This window comes from Mustelus asterias, chromosome 1, assembly GCF_964213995.1.
Source record: "Mustelus asterias chromosome 1, sMusAst1.hap1.1, whole genome shotgun sequence".
Lineage (NCBI taxonomy): Eukaryota > Metazoa > Chordata > Chondrichthyes > Carcharhiniformes > Triakidae > Mustelus > Mustelus asterias.
Window position 1 is genome coordinate 4,442,402 of NC_135801.1, and position 18,430 is coordinate 4,460,831.

Genomic DNA, 18,430 nt, shown 5'->3' on the forward strand with positions numbered 1-18,430 from the left:
AAGGGAAGATGTGTTTGGTGGTGGCATCACGCTGGAGTTGGCGAAAGTGGCGGAGGATTATGCTTTGCATGCGGAGGCTGGTGGGGTGAAATGTGAGAACAAGGGGGACTCTATCCTTGTTCTGGGAGGGAGGGGAGGGGGTGAGGGTCGTGGCACGGGAGATGGACTGCACGCAGTTGAGGGCCCTGTTGATAACTGTAGATGGGAATTCACGGTTGAGGAAAAAGGAGCACATCTTAGAAGCATCACTTTGGAAGGTGGCATCATCGGAACAAATGCGACGGAGGCAAAGGAGCTGAGAGAAAGGGATGGAGTCCTTACAGGATGTAGGGTGTGAAGAGCTGTAGTCCGGATTGCTGTGGGAGTCAGTAATGGATATTGGTAGATCGTCTATTGCCAGAAATGGAGACAGAAAGGTCAAGGAAGGGAAGGGAAGTGTCTGAGATGGACCAGCTGAAGGCGATGGAGGGGCCATTCACACCCTTTATTCTCTCTGTGGACAGCTATTAGCAGCCTTTCCCCTGGTTTCTGTGGCTATGACTCATCTTTCATTCCCTCCCCCTGCAGTATAAATATCTCCCACTTTCTGTGCCTTTTAGCTTTGACAAAGGATCATCTGGACTCGAAGCTTCAGCTCTTTTCTTTCCTTACAGATGCTGCCAGACCTGCTGAGATTTTCCAGTGTTTTCTCTTTTGGTTTCATCTCTCATTTAAGCTGCTTCTTTTCACCTCGTGTAATTCTACTTAACCATCACCTGTCTCCTCAGCTAGTGCCCCCCACCCCCCCCCCCCCCCCCCCCCCCCGGCCGCGCACACACACAGGTATGTACACGTGAAGAGAGGCACAGTGGTTAGCACTGCTACCTCGCAGCGCCAAGGACCTGGGTTCGATTCCCAGCTTGTGTCACTGACTGAGCAGAGTTTGCACATTCTCCTCGTGTCTGCGTGGGTTTCCTCCGGGTGCCCCGGTTTCCTCCCACACTCCAAAGATGTGCGGGTTGGGTGGATTGGCCAAACTAAATTGCCCCTTAGTGTCAGGGGGACTAGCTAGGGTAAATGCATGGGGTTACGGGGATAGGAAATGGGTGAGATTGTGGTCGGTGGAGACTTGATGGGCCAAATGGCCTCCTTCTGCACTGTGGGGATTCTATGATTCTACTAAGATATCCTCAGCTGGTGAAAGGTATTTTTTAAATGTTTTCTTTGATGTGATGCGGGCGTGACTGCATTTGGTGCCCATCCCTAATTGCATCGAAAGCAATGACTGGAGTCGAGTATAGGCCAGGCCGGCAAAGGACAGCAGATTTCCTTCCCTAAAAACCGTAAGGGAAACCAAACGGTTTTTCATAGCAATTTACTCTCTATTACTGAGTCTAGCTTTCAATTTTATATTTGTGAATTGAGTTTTTAAGATTCCACCAGCTGCCATGGGTGGATTTTGTCTCGATGACTAATCCAGTGACACCAGCACATTCTACACTCTCCACAAATACAGCAAGACATGTTCAGTGTTTGTGTGTGTGACTCAGCGGGGAAATAGCAGCACTGTCACTGGCAGTTGTGTACGTGCCGATTGGGTAAGGCCAGATTCCTCTGGGACTATTGCATTATCATGGAAACTGCTGGATATTTGGAAGAAAGCTCCAGCTTCCTGGTCGAGTCAGAGAGCTTTCCACTCCTTCCCCCCGCCGCCCCGTCAGTATCTATCTATCTTGACCCTCCTCTTTCTCTTCCTGTTTTTTTTTTAGCATTAATAGATGCGATCACCACAAATGGGAGTACAGCCGGTGCTGGCCGTCGCTCTGAATCGGGTAAACCGTACCAGCGACGGACTGCCAACAGCGGGGCTGAAAACGGGACCATGCCAGAAAAGGAGAACAAAGCTGATTCAGCAAAGGTCTACACACAGGAGCAGCTGGAAGGAGTCCAGAGGTAACCGATCCCAGCCTGGGAAGTGATGAGCAATGTGCAGTGTCGTGCCTTTTCATCATTAGTATTGTAACATTGAACCCACAGCCTTACAACAGGCCATTCGGCCCAACCATGTGCCGGTGTTTATGCTGCACACGAGCCTCCTCCTCCGTCTCACCCATAGGATAGAAGAATAGAACCCCGACAGTGCAGAAGGAGGCCTTTCGGCCCATCGAGCCTGCACCAAGAACAATCCCACTCAGGCTCTATCCCCATAACCCCACATAGGGTGGCACAGTGGTTAGCACTGCTGCCTCACAGCGCCAGAGACCCAGGTTCGATTCCCGCTTAGGTCACTTTCTGTATGGAGTTTGCACATTCTCCCTGTGTCTGTGTGGGTTTCCTCCGGGTGCTCCGGTTTCCTCCCACAGTCCAAAAGACCATGCTGGTTAGGTGGATTAGCCATGCTAAATTCTCCCTCCCACAGGCGCCGGAGTGTGGCGACCAGGCGATTTTCACAGTAACTTCATTGTTGTGTTAACGTAAGCCTACTTGTGACGGTAATGAATAAACTTTAATTTTACATTTACCCTGATAATTCCCCTGACACTAAGGGTCAATTCAGCATGGCCAATCAACCTAACCCTGAAGAGGAAACCCACGCTGACACGAGGAGAATGTGCAGACTCCACACAGACAGTGACCCAAGCCGGGAATCGAACCCGGGTCCCTGGCGCTGTGAAGCAGCAGTGCTAACCACTGTGCCACCCATAATGCAATGTCATTTTCATTTTGGAATGAAGCAGGTGTGTAATTCGGCAGTGCGCTGTGAGCCCGTTCAAAGTGCAGAAGGGATATGTTTTGTTTCAGGTCAATGTGAATTTCCCAGGAAAGTCACCTCGTGTGCTGTGGCTTTCCTAACCGGTCTGTGTATCTTGTGGGGCTGCCTCACACTGCCTCGTATCAACTCAGCACCCAACAGTAAGAACAGTCCCCTTTGCGCTCCCAACCCAAACAGAATCATTACAGCACACAAGGAGGCCATTCAGCCCATTCGCCTTGTACTGCCTCTGTTCGAACTATCCAGTTCATCCCACTCCGGCCAATTCTTTCCTTTGGTGCCCAGAATATAAGCAAGTTACATCTTTCATGTAATTGGTGATCTGTGAAAATCTTATTCTGAATTTGCCTTTCAAGAAAGAACAAACATTTACAAAGCATTTAACCTAATGAGAGCAGGGGAACTCTCATGATATTTTCTTCAGAATATTTAAAGGTGCAGTTGTGCTGCCAGATCCTACAGGCCAGTGTTTCAGTTTGTTCAGGACATCTCGAAGCTCTTCTCAGCTTGAATGAAACATTTGGAAATAAATTATTATTCACTTCCATTTTCAGCTGAATTTGAATTTTTTTTTCCTGCGCATCTCCATCTGTAACCCCCTTCAGCTCCACAATCCTCCAAGATCTCTGCACTCCTCTCATTCTGGCCACTTGTACACACACTCTCACTCCATCACTGGCAACTGTGGCTTCAGCTGCCGGGGCCCCAAGCTTCTCCACCTCTCCCAGTTCTCACTCTCTCTCTCTCTCTCTCACACATTCGCTGTCTCCCACTCTCTCGCTCTCTCTCTTTCCCTTTCAAGATACTCCTCACAATGACAATCTCATCTGGCCAAGAAGAGGACCCAGAGAAAACAGAGGCCAGTGATGTCGTGTTGCAGCTTTATAGAACCTTAGGCCACACTTGGAATATAGTGTTCAATTCTGGTCGCCGAACTACCAGAAGGATGTGGAGGCTTTGGAGAGGGTACAGAAAAGATTTACCAGGATGTTGCCTGGTATGGAGGGCATTAGCTATGAGTAGAGGTTGGAGAAACTTGGTTTGTTCTCACTGGAGCGATGGAGGTTGAGGGGCGACCTGATAGAAGTCTACAAGATTGAGAGGCATGGACAGAGTGGATAGTCAGAAGCTTTTTCCCAGGGTGGAAGAGTCAATTACTCGGGGGCACAGGTTTAAGGTGCGAGGGGCAAGGTTTAAAGGAGATGTACGAGGCAAGTTTTTTTACACAGAGGGTGGTGGGTGTCTGGAACTCGCTGCCGGGGGAGGTCGTGGAAGCAGATACGATAGTGACTTTTAAGGGACGTCTGGACAAATACATGAATAGGATGGGAATAGAGGGTCCCCGGAAGGGTAGGGGGTTTTAATTCAGATGGTGCAGGCTTGGAGGGCCGAAGGGTCTGTTCCTGTGCTGTAATTTTCTTTGTTCTTTGTATTGAGCACCTTACTCAGCCCATGTCTTCCCTTGAGTGCGGCGGAGATTGCCATGTCAGAGTGGGGCTGCTGAGACACAGCAGGTGATGCTTAATGGAGTTGACCAATGCCCCTCAAACTATTCCCTTTCAGAGAGGGAAGCTGCCACCCAAACCCGTTTGACCAAGCTTTTGGTCACCTGCCCTTGTGGCTCAGTGTCCAATCTGGTTTGATAATCACTCCTGTGAAACCTTTTGGGATGTTTTGAATATGCTGCTGAAACATGGGAACTGTTTTTCAATACGAGGTGTGTTGATCATTCCCAGAGGATTTGGAGATGAGAATTCAGGAATGTTTACCATGGGGGTAGCTGCTGCTTTAGTGAATGCTGCCTTTAGGGCTTCTAACTGTGAATGGTGATGCAGCAGTTGAACAGTGTGTGAATGGTTACTTTTAATAATGCATCACTCTTCCTCTGTAAATAATAAAGGTAGATTACAGGTTTAGAAATGAAAGCAAATAGTGCTGGAAACAGCAGGTCTGGCAGCATCTGTATGGAGAGTGAAACATTTAACATTTTAGGTCAATGACCTGTGACTGGAGCTGGTGTGTGTTGCCGGTGCAGGCTCGATGGGCCGGATGGTCACCTTCTGCACTGTAGAATTCTATAATCCAAATTAGAGATGTGAGAATTTAGAACAATGAGACAAATACAGAAATAACAGAGGAGGTCTGAATGGCAGCCTAGCAGCTGTCTAAACTCAACATGAAGGAATGAAGAAAGAAACCAGCAAAGAAAGAGGTATATAAAACGGTTGTGATCTAAAACTGGTGAACTGCAGGAGGCTGCAGAGTGTGGAGCCAATAGACATGGTGTGTTGTTCCTCAAGCTTGCATTCAGCTTCAAAGAATAAGGAAAATTATAGCACAGGAACAGGCCCTTCGGCCCTCCAAGCCTGCACCGACCATGCTGCCCGACTGAACTAAAACCTCCTATTCCGGGGACCACATCCCTCTATTCCCATCCTATTCATGTATTTGTCCAGACACCCCTTAAAAGTCACTATCGTATCCGCTTCCACTACCTCCCCCGGCAGTGCATTCCATGCACCCACCACCCTCTGTGTAAAAAAAAAAAAACGTGCCTCGTACATCTCCTTTAAACCTTGCCCCTCGCACCTTAAACCTAAGCCCCCTAGTAATTGACTCTTCCACCCTGAGAAAAAGCTTCTGAGTATCCACCCTGTCCATGCCCCTCATAATCTTGTAGACTTCTATCAGGTCGCCCCTCAACCTCCGTCGTTCCAGTGAGAACAAACCAAGTTTCTCCAAACTCTGCTCCATACCAGGCAACATCCTGGTAAATCTTTTCTGCATCCTCTCCAAAGCTTCCACATCCTTCTGGGAGTGTGGCGACCAGAATTGAACACTATATTCCAAGTGCGACCTAACGCTCTATAAAGCTGCAACATGACTTGCCAATTTTTAAACTCAATGCTCCAGCCGATGAAGGCAAGCATGCCGTATGCCTCCTTGACTACCTTCTCCACCTGCATTGCCACTTTCAGTAACCTGTGTACCTGTACACACAGATCTCTGTGCCTATCAATACTCTTAAGGGTTCTGCCATTGGAACACTGGAGCCGGCTGAGGAGAGAGAGATCAGACTGTCGGAGCCAGGTGGGGATTGGAAACGACAATGACAGGGAACTCGGGGTCGTTGCTTGCGCTCTAAATAGACGCGTTCTGTGTCGGATCTTCCCCAGTGTGGAGGAGACCACATACTGTTATGTAAATTAGAAAAAGTACAAATAAATAGCTGTTTCACTTGGAAGGAGTGTTTGGGGCCTTGGGTGCTGATGTCCCTGTTTTTCCAGGGCCAGAATGAACCATTTTGAATTGCTGAGTTGATTGAATGTTCGACGCCTGCTAAACCTTCCCATCATTCCCATTGTCAAAAACCTCATGTCTCTTCTCTGGAAACAGGTCACTTGCGCTTCCACTCCTGGACTGCCCTGGGTGAAAAAGTTTCAACTTTTTGAACCTTAACACTTTTTGTTAACACTTTTTCTCCTGTTGATCTGTAACACCAGACATTCCATTCTTTCAGCTGGATAATATTGGGGTGTTTGTGGTGTTAGATTATCCCAGTTAGCTTGGCGAATTGCTATTTTCTGTTTTAATAGTCATGTTTTCCAAGTGTGTCGCTCTTGAATAAGAAAAAAAACTGAATTTTGCGTTTGTTGAATAAGCACTGTCTTTGAGAGCCAACATTTGGTGTATATACGCACATGCAAAGTGGGAGCATGAGTAGGCCATTCAGCCCTTGCGTCTGCCCCGCCATTTAATAAGATCCTAGCTGGTCTGATTGTGCCTCTATTTTCCTGTCTATCCCGATACCCTTTCACTCCTGTATCCAGCAAGAGTCTATCCAACTCAGTCTTAAAAATATTCAATGATCCAGCATCCACTGCTCTCTGGGGAAGAGAATTCCAAAGACTACTGACCCTCCGAGAGAAATAAATTCTCCTCATCTCCGTCTTAAATGGAAGACTCCTTATTTTAAATAGTCCCCCTGGTTCTAGTTTCTCCCACCAGGGGAATTATCTTGTCAGTATCAACTCCCAGGATCTTATTTGTTTCAATAAGATCACTCCTCATTCTTTTAAACTCCAGTGGATACAGACCCAACCTTTTCCCAGTCACTTGACATATCTGTATCCTTTTTCAGACTCCTTGTGTTGTCTTCACAACTTCCTCTCTTACTTATCTTTGTGACATCAGCAAATTTTGCAATCATAGAATCCCTACAGTGCAGAAGGAGGCCATGCGGCCCATCGAATCTGCACCGACCACAATCCCACCCAGGCCCTATCCCCATTATCCCACATATTTATCCCGTTAATCCCCCCTGACACTAGGCTCAATTTAGCATGGCCAATCAACCTAACCCACACATCTTTGGACTGTGGGAGGAAACCAGAGCACCCGGAGGAAACCCACGCAGACACGGAGAACGCGCAAACTCCACACAGACAGGCACTCAAGCTGGAATTGAACCCAGGGTCCTTGGTGCTGTGAGGCAGCAGTGCTAACCACTGTGTCACTGTGCCGCCATGCATTAGATTCTTTCATCCTAAGTCATTGCTCTGGATTGTAAATAGTTGAGGTCTCATCACTGATCTCTGTGGCACTCCACTGGTTCACTTTGCCAACCCAAGAATGAGCCATTTATTCCTGCTTCCTATTAGCTAACCAATCCTCTATCCATAGTAATAAGTTACCCCCACACCCTGAGCTATTATTATTCTACTGCGCTTGGCTCGGTGTATGAACAGGTAACTTTCTATTTGCTGAGAGTCCGTTTGCACATTGAATGTTCCAATTTCCCTGTAGGATAAAGAGATGTAAAGATTACTACGAGATTCTGGGGACCAGTAAAGATGCCTCTGATGAGGATCTAAAGAAAGCCTACAGAAAACTGGCACTGAAATTCCACCCGGATAAAAACCACGCACCTGGAGCAACTGAGGCCTTTAAAGGTGAGTCTTGAGAGCCCGGTTTAGAGTTTTACTTTATCCAGCCAACGGTCCTTGTCCCTCTTAATATAAGAACATAAGAAATAGGAGCTGGAGTAGGCCATTCTGCCCATCTAGCCGGCATTGCCATTCAGTAAGATGATTGTTGCCGTAACTCAATTTTCCTGTTTGTCCCCTATAACCCTCGACTCCCGTGTCAATCAAATCTTGTGGAAGAATCTAGAACTAGGGATCACTGTTTAAAATTAAGGAATCGCCCATTTAAAAGAGATATGAGGCGAATTTTTTTTTCTGAGGGCGGTGGGTCTTTAGAACTTTCTTCCTGAAAAGGCGGTAGAAGCAGAGTGTTTGTGTATTTTTAAAGTGGAGGTGGATAGATTCTTGGTAAGCAAGGGGGTGAAAGATTACCAATAGGAAGGCAGGGTGTAGATTTGCGGTTAGCATCAGATTAGCCAGGATCTTATTGAATGGTGGAGCAGGCTCGAGGGGCTGAATGGCCTACTCCTGCTCCTTGTTAATATGTGCATAAGAAATTCCTCCTCATCTCCGTCCCCTATTTTTAATGGTTATGTGTTTGAATTATATTCTGGAAAGTAGTCCAAAGGACATAAGTGTACTAGATTTCACTGCCCAGTTCTGTGTGCCTATACCAATCTGTCTCTTGGGCAGACACAAAGAGAACATGCAAACTCCACACAGACAGTCCCCAAAGCTGGAATTGAACCGGGTCCCTGGCGCTGTGAGGCAGCAGTGCCAACCACTGTGCCACCGTGCCGCCCCCTTGAAGGGGAAAGTATTTCAGAGCAATGGAGAAGGAGCAGGGAGTGGCCCTAATTGGAGAGTTCCAGCAAAGGACATGAAGTTGAATAGAATCTTTCTGTGCTTTTGTGATTGTGATCCTATATTGGGTCCACATTTACCCAAAACCATCCACCTAAAGTTTAATGAACTAGCATCACTTTGAAGATATTAAAGAAAGAGCTTGCATTTTACTAGTGTCCTTCACAACATCAATACGTCCCAAAGCACCAATGAAGTGTCATCACTGCCGTTATGAAGCAGACAGCAGCCATTTTGTGCACAGTAAGCTCCCACTAACAGCAATGTGATAATGACCAGAATGACTTTTTTATGTAAAAGAAGTGGTTGGGGGGGGGAATTGGTGGCCAGAACTCTGGAGCAAACTCCTCAAAATCTGAAATGGGAGTCTTTGCGCACATTTGAAAGGGCAGGCAGGTTCTCAATGTTGGCTTCTAATATCTCTCTCTCTCTCTCTCTCTCGCTCTCTCCTCCCCCGCCCCACTCCCCTCTCTCTCTTTTAAATCTGTAGCAATTGGAAATGCCTATGCTGTACTCAGTAACCCAGCGAAGCGAAGGGACTATGACCAATACGGTGACAGCCAGTCCGCCAGTAACTACCAACATGGAGGTTTCGAGTTTCACCGGAATTATGAATCAGACATTACTCCGGAGGATCTATTTAACATGTTCTTTGGAGGAGGATTCCCCACAGGTACAGTTCAACGTACCCTCCCAAAAAAAGTACACAAGATGTATATTAACAACTATTTTCTCTACACGAGTGAACGTAAGAAATAGGAGCATGAGGAGGCCATTCAGCCCGTCGAGCCCACTCCACCATTTAATGAGATCATGACTGGTCTTCTACTTCCAACACCATTTTCCTGCACGTCCCTATATCCCTCAATGTTAATATATAGAAATCTATCAATCTTGAGCCTTGAACTCACCCAATGACTGAGCTTCCCCTCTGGGGCAGAGAATTCCAAGGATTCACCATCCTCTGAGTGAGGAAATTCCTCCTCATCTCATAGAAACTAGACACTCGAAGCAGGAGTAGGCCATTTGGCCCTTCGAGCCTTCTCCGCCATTCATCTTGATCATGTCTGATCATCGAATTTAATATCCTGATTTCCCCCCCCACATCCCTTGATCCCGTTAGCCCCAAGGGCTATATCTAATTTTGTCTTGAAATCACACAACATTTTGACCTCAACTACTGTGGTAGTGAATTCCACACATTCACCACCCTCTGGGTGAAGAAATTTCTCCTCACCTCAGTCCTGAAAGGTTTATCCCTTACCCTCAAACTATGACCCCCTAGTTCTGGACTCCCCCACCATTGGGAACATTCTTTCTGAATCTACCCTTTCTAGTCCTGTTAGAATTTTATAAGTTTCTATGAGATCTCTTCTCACTCTTCTAAATTCCAATGAATATAATCCTAACCAACTTAGTCTCTCCTCATATGACAGACCTGCCATCCCAGGAATCAGCCTGGTAAATCTTCGCTGCGCTCCCTCTATAGCAAGAACATCCTTCCTCAGATAAGGACACCAAAACTGCACACAATACTCCAGGTGTGGCCTCACCAACACCCTATACAGTTGCAGCAAAACATCCCTATCCCAATATTCAAATCCTCTCGCTATGAAGGCCAACATACCATTTGCCGCCTTCACTGCCTGCTGTACCTGCACGCTTACTCTCAGCGACTGATGCACGAGGACTCCAAGATCTTGTTCAGTATCCACCTTTCTCAATTTACACCCATTCACATAACAATCTGCCGGTTCTAATTAGCCCACACCTTATCCTGAGACTGTGTTCCCTGGTTTTAGACCCCCTCAGCCAGGGGGAAGTATTCTTCCTGCATCTACCCTGTCGAACCCTATAAGATGTCTGTGCATTTGAATGAGATCACCTCTCATTCCTCGAAACTCCAGAGAACAATCTTGGCCCAGAGAACAAACCCTCCATCCCAGCAATTAATTCAGAGAGTGTGGGATCATTAACTTGCTGCCGTGTTCAGAAGGCCGGAAGGTAGAATTTGAATACAAAATGTAAATCATATTATATTACAGAAATATATTTAATACTTCCCTTATTTACATTGCCGTCTCAGTTTCTGTACAGCTCATAAAATTCATTAACATTTTTGTAATGTATTTACACCAGTTACAGTTCGTGTGGACTGGAATCATTTCTAATATATTTTTGCAAAATAAGCAAGGAGAAAGTCTCTCTCTCGCTCTCTATGTGAGACTATTGGATTTATTTGACGCTATGAGATTGTTGAGTTATTTCATTAGTTTTTTCCTTTAGGACATACACAGCCGTACACCAATGGAAGAACAAGAGCATCTTACCAATCGTATCACAGAGGAGAGAGAGAGGAAGAGAGAGCTGATGTATGTATTCGCATCCCACAAACTACCCCCAGCTCATAGACAGGGCTCGATGGCACAGTGGTTAGCACTGCTGCCTCACTGTGTCAGGGACCTGGGTTCGATTCCCGGCTTGGGTCACTGTCTGTGTGGAGTTTGCACATTCTCCTCGTGTCTGCGTGGGTTTCCCTCCGGGTGCTCCGGTTTCCTCCCACACTCCAAAGATGTACAGGTTAGGTGGATTGGCCGTGCTAAATTGCCCCCTTAGTGTCAGGGGGATTAGTTGGGTTAATACGTGTGGTTACGGGTGGGTGGGATTGTTGCCGGTGCAGTCTCGATGGGCTGAATGGCCTCCTGCACTGCAGGGATTCTGAGTTTATAAAATTTGCAATTTCACTTGAAGTTGATTTTTTTTTTTAAATTTAAATATTAATCAGAGAAGATCCGGAGGGGTATTTAACATACGAGTTATAGAGCACTCGGCCTCTCGGGCCTCCTTCCTCCATCCAATACCATCATGGCTGATCTGATTGTAACCTCAACGCCACATTCCTGCCGACCCCCCGATAACCTTTCATGCCCTTGTCTATCAAGAATCTATCTCGCTCAACCTTAAAGATATTCAAAGGCTCTACTTCCACTGCCTTTTCAGGAAGAGAGTTCCAAAGACTCAAGACGCTCGGAAGAAATAATTTCTCCTCATCTCCGTTTTAAATGGGCGACCCCCTTTTTTAAACAGTGACACCTAGTTCTAGATTGCCCCACAAGAGGGAACATGTGGCACAGTGGTTAGCACTGCTGCCTCACAGTGCCAGGGATCCGGGTTCGATTCCAGCCTCGGGCCGCTGTCTGTGTGGAGTTTGCACGTTCTCCCCGTGTCTGCGTGGGTTTTCTCTGGGTGCTCCGGTTTCCTCCCACAGTCCAAAGATGTGCGGGTTAGGTTGATTGGCCGTGTGAAATTGACCCTTGGTGTCAGGGGATTAGCACATGGGGTTACAAGGATAGGGCCTGTTGACGCAAGTTTGATAGGCCGAATGGCCGATCTTATCTTTCAGTTAAGTCCCTGCTTGTTCTTCTAAACTCCAGCAGATGCAAGCCTAGCCTGTCCTCACAAGACAACTCACTCATTCCAGGTATCAGTGTGGTAAACCAAGACTGCTTCCAATGCATTCACATTCTTCCTTGAATAAGTAGACCAATAGTGTACTCGTCCACAGGATGGATGTTGAGAGGATGTTTCTCATCTTGTGGAGAAGTCTAGAGCCAGGGGTCAGAGTTTAAAAATCGGGGGTCTCCCATTTAAGACCGAGATACGGCAAATCGTTTTCTCTCTAAATGTTGTCAGTTTGTGGAATTCTCTTTCCCAAGGAGCATTGGTGGCTGGATCATTGAATATGTTCAAGGCTGAGATAGATTTTCAACCGGGCGGGGGTGGCTGACAGGAAAGAGGAAATTAGGTCACAGTTAGAAGAACCATGACCTTGTCGAATGGCGGAGCAGGCTCGAGGGGCCGAATGGTCTACTCTCCTAACTCTTGCCCCTTTCTGTGAAAGTGCTCTAAGATAAGAACAGATTGTCGTGTAGTGTCCGATTTAACTTTGAACCTGCAAATATTCAGAGGTGCTATTGAACCTTGAAGGAAGACAAAAACATTTTCAAATCTGTAATGAAGTGGAACATGGAAAATTTAACTGCATGTTAATTTTACTCTCATATCTTTCAGGGAGGATTTTCAACGTTTATACAATTGTTGCCCATTATTGTCTTGGTCGTAGTGTCAATTTTAAGCCAGTTGATGGTATCCACGCCACCCTATAGTCTGTACTACAGAGCGTAAGTATTGCTGAGTGTGTCCAACTTGTCTTTTCACTCAGTCACTGGTCTTGAGGCAGTTTTGTTTTGGTCCGGGTCCCCTGGTGGCACACCACCTTTCTCCACCACCACCACCACCAAGTCACAGACCCATTTGATTTGATTTGATTTATTATTGTCACATGCATTAGTATACAATGAAAAGTAATGTTTCTTGCGCACTGTACAGGCAAAGCATACCATTCATAGAGAAGGAAAGGAGAGAGTGTAGAATGTAGTGTTACAATCATAGCTAGGGTATAGAGAAAGATCAATTTAATGCAAGGTAAGTCCATTCAAAAGTCTGACGGCAGCAGGGAAGAAGCTGTTCTTGAGTCGGTTGGTACGTGACCTCAGACTTTTGTATCTTTTTCCCCGACGGAAGAAGCTGGAAGAGAGAATGTCCGGGGTGCGTGGGGTCCTTGATTATGCTGGCTGCTTTTCCGTGGCAGCGGGAAGCGTAGACGGTATCAATGGATGGGAGGCTGGTTTGCGAGATGGATTGGGCTACATTCACGACGCTTTGTAGTTTCTTGCAGTCTCGGACAGAGCAGGAGCCCATACCAAGCTGTGATACAACCAGAAAGGATGCTTTCTATGATGCATCTGTAAAAGTTGGTGAGAGTTGTAGCTGACATGCCAAATTTCCTTAGTCTTCTGAGAAAGTAGAGGCGTTGGTGGGTTTTCTTAACTGTAGTGTTGGCCCCAAATTTAACTCCAATGTGATGGATATATATTTTTTTGAATATCGTTATCTGACTGCTAATTGCCATCTTACTGAGAGTAAACTCATTGTGAGCAATCACACGTCACTACCCACTCCGGTATCACCCTCAGCAGAATGTTTTGAGAGGGTCTGGGATTACCACGTTGATTTGAGTGTTTATTCAGCTATAACAGAATGTAGTAACTTTGGTTATTTACAAAGCTCGAGGGAGCAACCAGGTTAATTTCAAACAACCACGCGCTGTGAGGTTTACTTGCTGCGTGACATATTGTTAATTTTTGAGAAGGAGCCAAAGTTATAATGGACATTCTATTCTTTATTTTGGTTACTGTGATATTTGCTTCATAATTGTTTTTTTAATCCTGCATTTATATTGCATCCTGCTAACCTCAGGGCATCCCAAAGTGATGTAAACTCAAAGAAATACTTTGGAAATGTGGTCGCTATTGTAAAGTAGGAAACATGGCAGTCAATTTGCGCACAGCAAGATCCCACAAACCGCGATAGGATAATGGCCAGAGAATGTTTCACTGGCGTTGGTTGAGGGGCAAGTATTGGCCCCAGGACACTGGGAAGAATTCTCCCGCTCTTCTGCAAAATAGCACCAGGGGAACAGGGCTTCAGTTTAATGTCCCATCGGAAAGACAGTGAGGCACTCCCTCAGTACTGCGCTGGGAGTGTCAGCCTGTATGTGTTCAGATGTGTGGAGTGGGACGTGAATCCACAATCTTCTAACTCTGCTGCGTATGCTGCACCTGAGCAGGGCTCGAAGACAGTTTGTGATTGGCAACTGTCCTATTGCAGGGATATTATCTTTCAACTTCTTTCTTTTATATTTCCTTCAAGGAAATTCTCTTCCCTTCTCAACTTCCAAAGCTCTAATTCACAGTTCCTTTGTTTGAATTATTCAGTTATTTTAGACATTAATTTTCCATGTTGAAGAGTTCTCCTGCCCAATAATTATCCCTCAACCAAAATCACTCATTAAAAAAAAAATTATCCAGTCATTACTTCGTTACTGAAATTGGCTAATGCATTTCCTACACGACAGCAGTGAGCAAAAGGTATTTCACTGGCTGTAAAGCACTGTGTGATGACCTGAAGTCATGAATAATGCTATAAAAATGTAAGTCTTTCTTTTACGAGTGGTGGAGGAGAGTGAACGATCAAGCAGATCGATCTCCCAGGCCAGGGTAGAGTAAAGGATCAGGGTGGCCGATGGGGGTCAAACCGAGGCGTCACCTGATGCAATTTTTCAAAGCCATTTTTCAGCTGTTTACTCAGCTGTACACGCCCTTAGTTAGGCCTCATTTGGAATATAGCGTATAATTCTGGTCAGCACACTACAGAAGGATGTGGATGCTTTGGAGAGGGTACAGAAGAGGTTTTTACCAGGATATTGTCTGGTCTGGATGGTATTAGCTATGAGGAGAAGTTGGATAAACTTGGTTTGTTCTCACTGAAACGACAGAGGTTGAGGGGTGACCTGATAGAGGTTTACAAGATTGAGTGGCATGGACAGAGTGGACAGTCAGATGCTCTTTCCTAGGGTAGAAAAGTCAAGTACTCGGGGACATAGGTTTAAGGTGCGTGGGGGAAAGTTTAGAGGAGATGTGCGAGGCAAGTTTTTTTTTACAGAGGGTAGTATACTGCACTGTTCTTTGTTCTTTGTTTATATTAAGTTGATCTTTCTCTACACCCTAGTTAATATTCTGCAGCCTCTCCTTATCCCTCTCCCTTACGTACTCTTTTCCCTCTCCTTTACGTACTTTATGAACGGTATGCTTTGTCTGTGTCGCATGCAAGAAACAATACTTTTCACTGTATCCCAATACATGTGACAATAAATCAAAATGTCTGTCCCCGTAGTGTGGACCATGAATTGGATTCAATTTGAATTATGTTTTTTTGGATAGATTAAAAAGCGGATAGTCTGAATGCAGATTGCTAGAAACATGTTTTTTTTTCACTCTGCTTAACAATTTTGAACGTACTAATGAGTTGTGTGTGTTACAGAGCTATGGAACACACTGTCAGGAAGCAGACGAGCAACTTGAAGGTAGTCTACTACGTCAACAAAGACTTTGACAAAGAATACACTGGTGTGACATTACAGAAAGTAGAGAAGAGCGTTGAAGAAGATTATATAAACAACCTTCGGAATAACTGCTGGAGGGAAAGACAGGAGAGTAAGTTGTTTGAACTTATCTTTGTGATATTTCATCCTTTTACAGTGACTCTTCAATCATACCTTTTAACATGCAGACACCCACATCGTACAGCTTGAGGCATTAACTAATCCTAATGGAGGGAGATTGTTTTTTATTCCTTCATGGGATGTGGGTGTCGGTGGCTGGGCCAGCATTTGTTGCCCATCCCTAGTTGCCCTTGAAGGGCAGTTAAGAGTCAACCACATTGCTGGGGGTCCAAAGTCACATGTAGGCCAGTCTGGTAAGGATGGCAGATGTCCTTTTAAATGACAATATTGAACCAAATGGGACTGAGGCCAGCTCCCAATTCCAGATGAGATTATATTAATTTAACTTAAATTCCACCCACTGCCGTGGTGGGATTTGAACCCCTGTACTCAGATTCATAGCCTGAGTCCTTGGGTTACTAGTCCAGTGATGTTACCATTAAGCCACTAACTCTATTGTTGATGGGGTTAGATGGAGAGTGAGGGCGGAGGCTCGTGTGGAGCATAAATACCGGTGGATTAGCAGTTGAATCGAGTGGCCTGTTTCTGGCAATTTAGTTATAGAATCCCTGCAGTGCAGAAGGAGGCCATTCTGCCCATCGAGTCTGCACCGACTCTTCAACAGCATGTCTTACCCAGGCCCTATCCCTGTGACACCCCGTATTTACCCTGCTAATCCCTCTAACCTACTCTCCTTGGGACACTAATGGGCAATTTAGCGCGGCCAATCCACCTACCCTGCAGACCTTTGGTTAGTGTGATACTCGGTCACTGGGCCTAACAGCCCCTACCCTATACCTTGTAGTGTTTTCTCAGCATCCATTGTTGCTGGACTGTGTATATTAATGGCATTACTTCCTCTGTCCTTAAAGAAAATGACTACCTTTACGCGTCAAAGGTTTACCGAGATGACCGACTCCGGAAGAAAGCTGAGCTGATGAGAATGGAAAGTTGTGAAAAGCTGGCGAAACTTAACGATCTGTATCGGGGAGGCTGAGGCAGACCAGCCGGGATTTAGCCTTTAATTTAAATCTTTTTGTTGTACAGGGAGACATTTTGATCGATCGGCATTTTAAAATAAATGATAAATTGAAGTCTTGTAACCGAATCTTACCTTGAGAATCCTCAGCTGTCCCCCTGTTTGACTGTTTACACGGGCTGTGAGCGATTGTTGCCGCTGTCCTGTGCAGTGGCTGGATGGTGTATGTGTGTGTGTACGTTTCATATCCCCTTCACTTTATTGTATACAATACAGTGTATTCTAGATTAGCTTTTTAAAAAAGCACATTATTCAATCTAATGCAATTAATGTCAGTTGTAACAAGGTTTAATGACTCAAAGGCTGTCAAGTTTTTAATTTCAGAGTTGCCTTGTCTGTGTTTGACTTTCGGTGCAGTCCCGGTGGCCCGCGTTGGAACACACACACAGACTGAGCAAAGGCTCCCAGTCCTTGGTTGCTTGTCTATAGTACCTTGAAGAGACATCCCTGCTCGTGTCTCTCATTGAAAGTTTTGTACTTTTTAAGATATTTATTAGCTGTTTCAGAATAACTCCATACAATTCCAGTACTTTGTTAACAGTGAGATGGGGTTTAATGTCTTGAAATCTTAGAAACATTCCCTTTATTTGTGTTCTGAATAATTATTTGGCTGAGATTTATTCACTGACATTTTTGTTTTTTGCTATTAACTGAATAAGGTAAACAATTGATTGGTACATTGACATATTCCTTATATTAAGGATTATGTGAAAGTTCTTGGGATCAATCTCCACTGTTGCATGTATAGTGGTATAAACTACTTGATATCTGTGAATATTGTATAGGTGTGCTGTAATTCTTAAAAAGCGGCATTTATTTGTACTATTAAAGTATAATGACAATGTACATACAGTTTCCAAGGAATCCCATGCGAAGGCTGAAGATTTGAATATTGCGATGTCTGGGTTGTGGGAGACTGAGAAATGATGAGGTTAGAACAAAACAGCTCAAGTAATCCTTCCAACTCACTGGGCTGAAGGAGCTTGAAGCTGTATCGCAGGGTGATGAATTCTAGTGAGTTTCCCCCTCCAGACGGGCAATGTTCAACTTTCCTTCATGTGTCCAATATCTAATACGCGGCGAGTTGGTGTCAATATATAATTTTATGCCCCAGAAAACTGTCCCAGGTATTTGAATTGTGAAGATAAATCCCACTAGAAGGTGCTGATGGAATAATCTGCTAAAAATTGTGAATATATATTAGAACCAAACTGAAATCAGTAAGAATGGCTTAGTTTCTATTGTAAATTTGAACTGCTGATTGTAATATATATATTTAATGTATCCTTGTCTTAACCTACATCAAATAAAAATTATTTTAAGCGTGTAGCCTGGATGGGTTTTGAGTTGAGGCCACAGTTTTGTGTGTTGTTCTAAGTTCACACTGGGAGCTCCCTTGTCCACTGAAGTTTATGTCGCACTTCACTTCTATCTTTCTGAATTTTGGTCTTGGTTTTCCACTTTAGAAAACAGGCCACTCAGCCCCTTGAGCCTGTTCTGCTGTTCATTTCCAACATGGCTGATGGGCATCTTAACTCAAATGACCTGCTAAAATAAAAGCAAAATACTGCGGGTGCTGGAATCTGAAACAAAAACAGAAAATGCTGGAAAATCTCAGCCGGTCTGACAGCATCTGTGGGGAGAGAAAAGAGCCAACGTTTCGAGTCTGGATGACCCTTCGTCAAAGCTGCCCAATGACCTGCTTTTGTTCTGCGAACTGTACCCCA

At 45.2% G+C, this 18,430-nt stretch overlaps 1 protein-coding gene across 1 annotated transcript in view; it reads left to right on the forward strand.

Annotated features, from left to right (window-relative positions):
- LOC144488755 (dnaJ homolog subfamily B member 14-like) overlaps window positions 1-18,030 on the forward strand; it is a 43,459-nt gene extending 25,429 nt beyond the window's left edge. Inside the window, exons 2-8 of the mRNA XM_078206885.1 lie at window positions 1,749-1,932; window positions 7,559-7,704; window positions 9,032-9,214; window positions 10,828-10,913; window positions 12,613-12,722; window positions 15,484-15,656; window positions 16,537-18,030. Coding sequence (XP_078063011.1) covers window positions 1,749-1,932; window positions 7,559-7,704; window positions 9,032-9,214; window positions 10,828-10,913; window positions 12,613-12,722; window positions 15,484-15,656; window positions 16,537-16,661 — 1,007 coding nt within the window. The 3' untranslated portion in view covers window positions 16,662-18,030. The remainder of the gene's footprint in view (window positions 1-1,748; window positions 1,933-7,558; window positions 7,705-9,031; window positions 9,215-10,827; window positions 10,914-12,612; window positions 12,723-15,483; window positions 15,657-16,536) is intronic.
- Window positions 18,031-18,430: the final 400 nt, after the last annotated feature.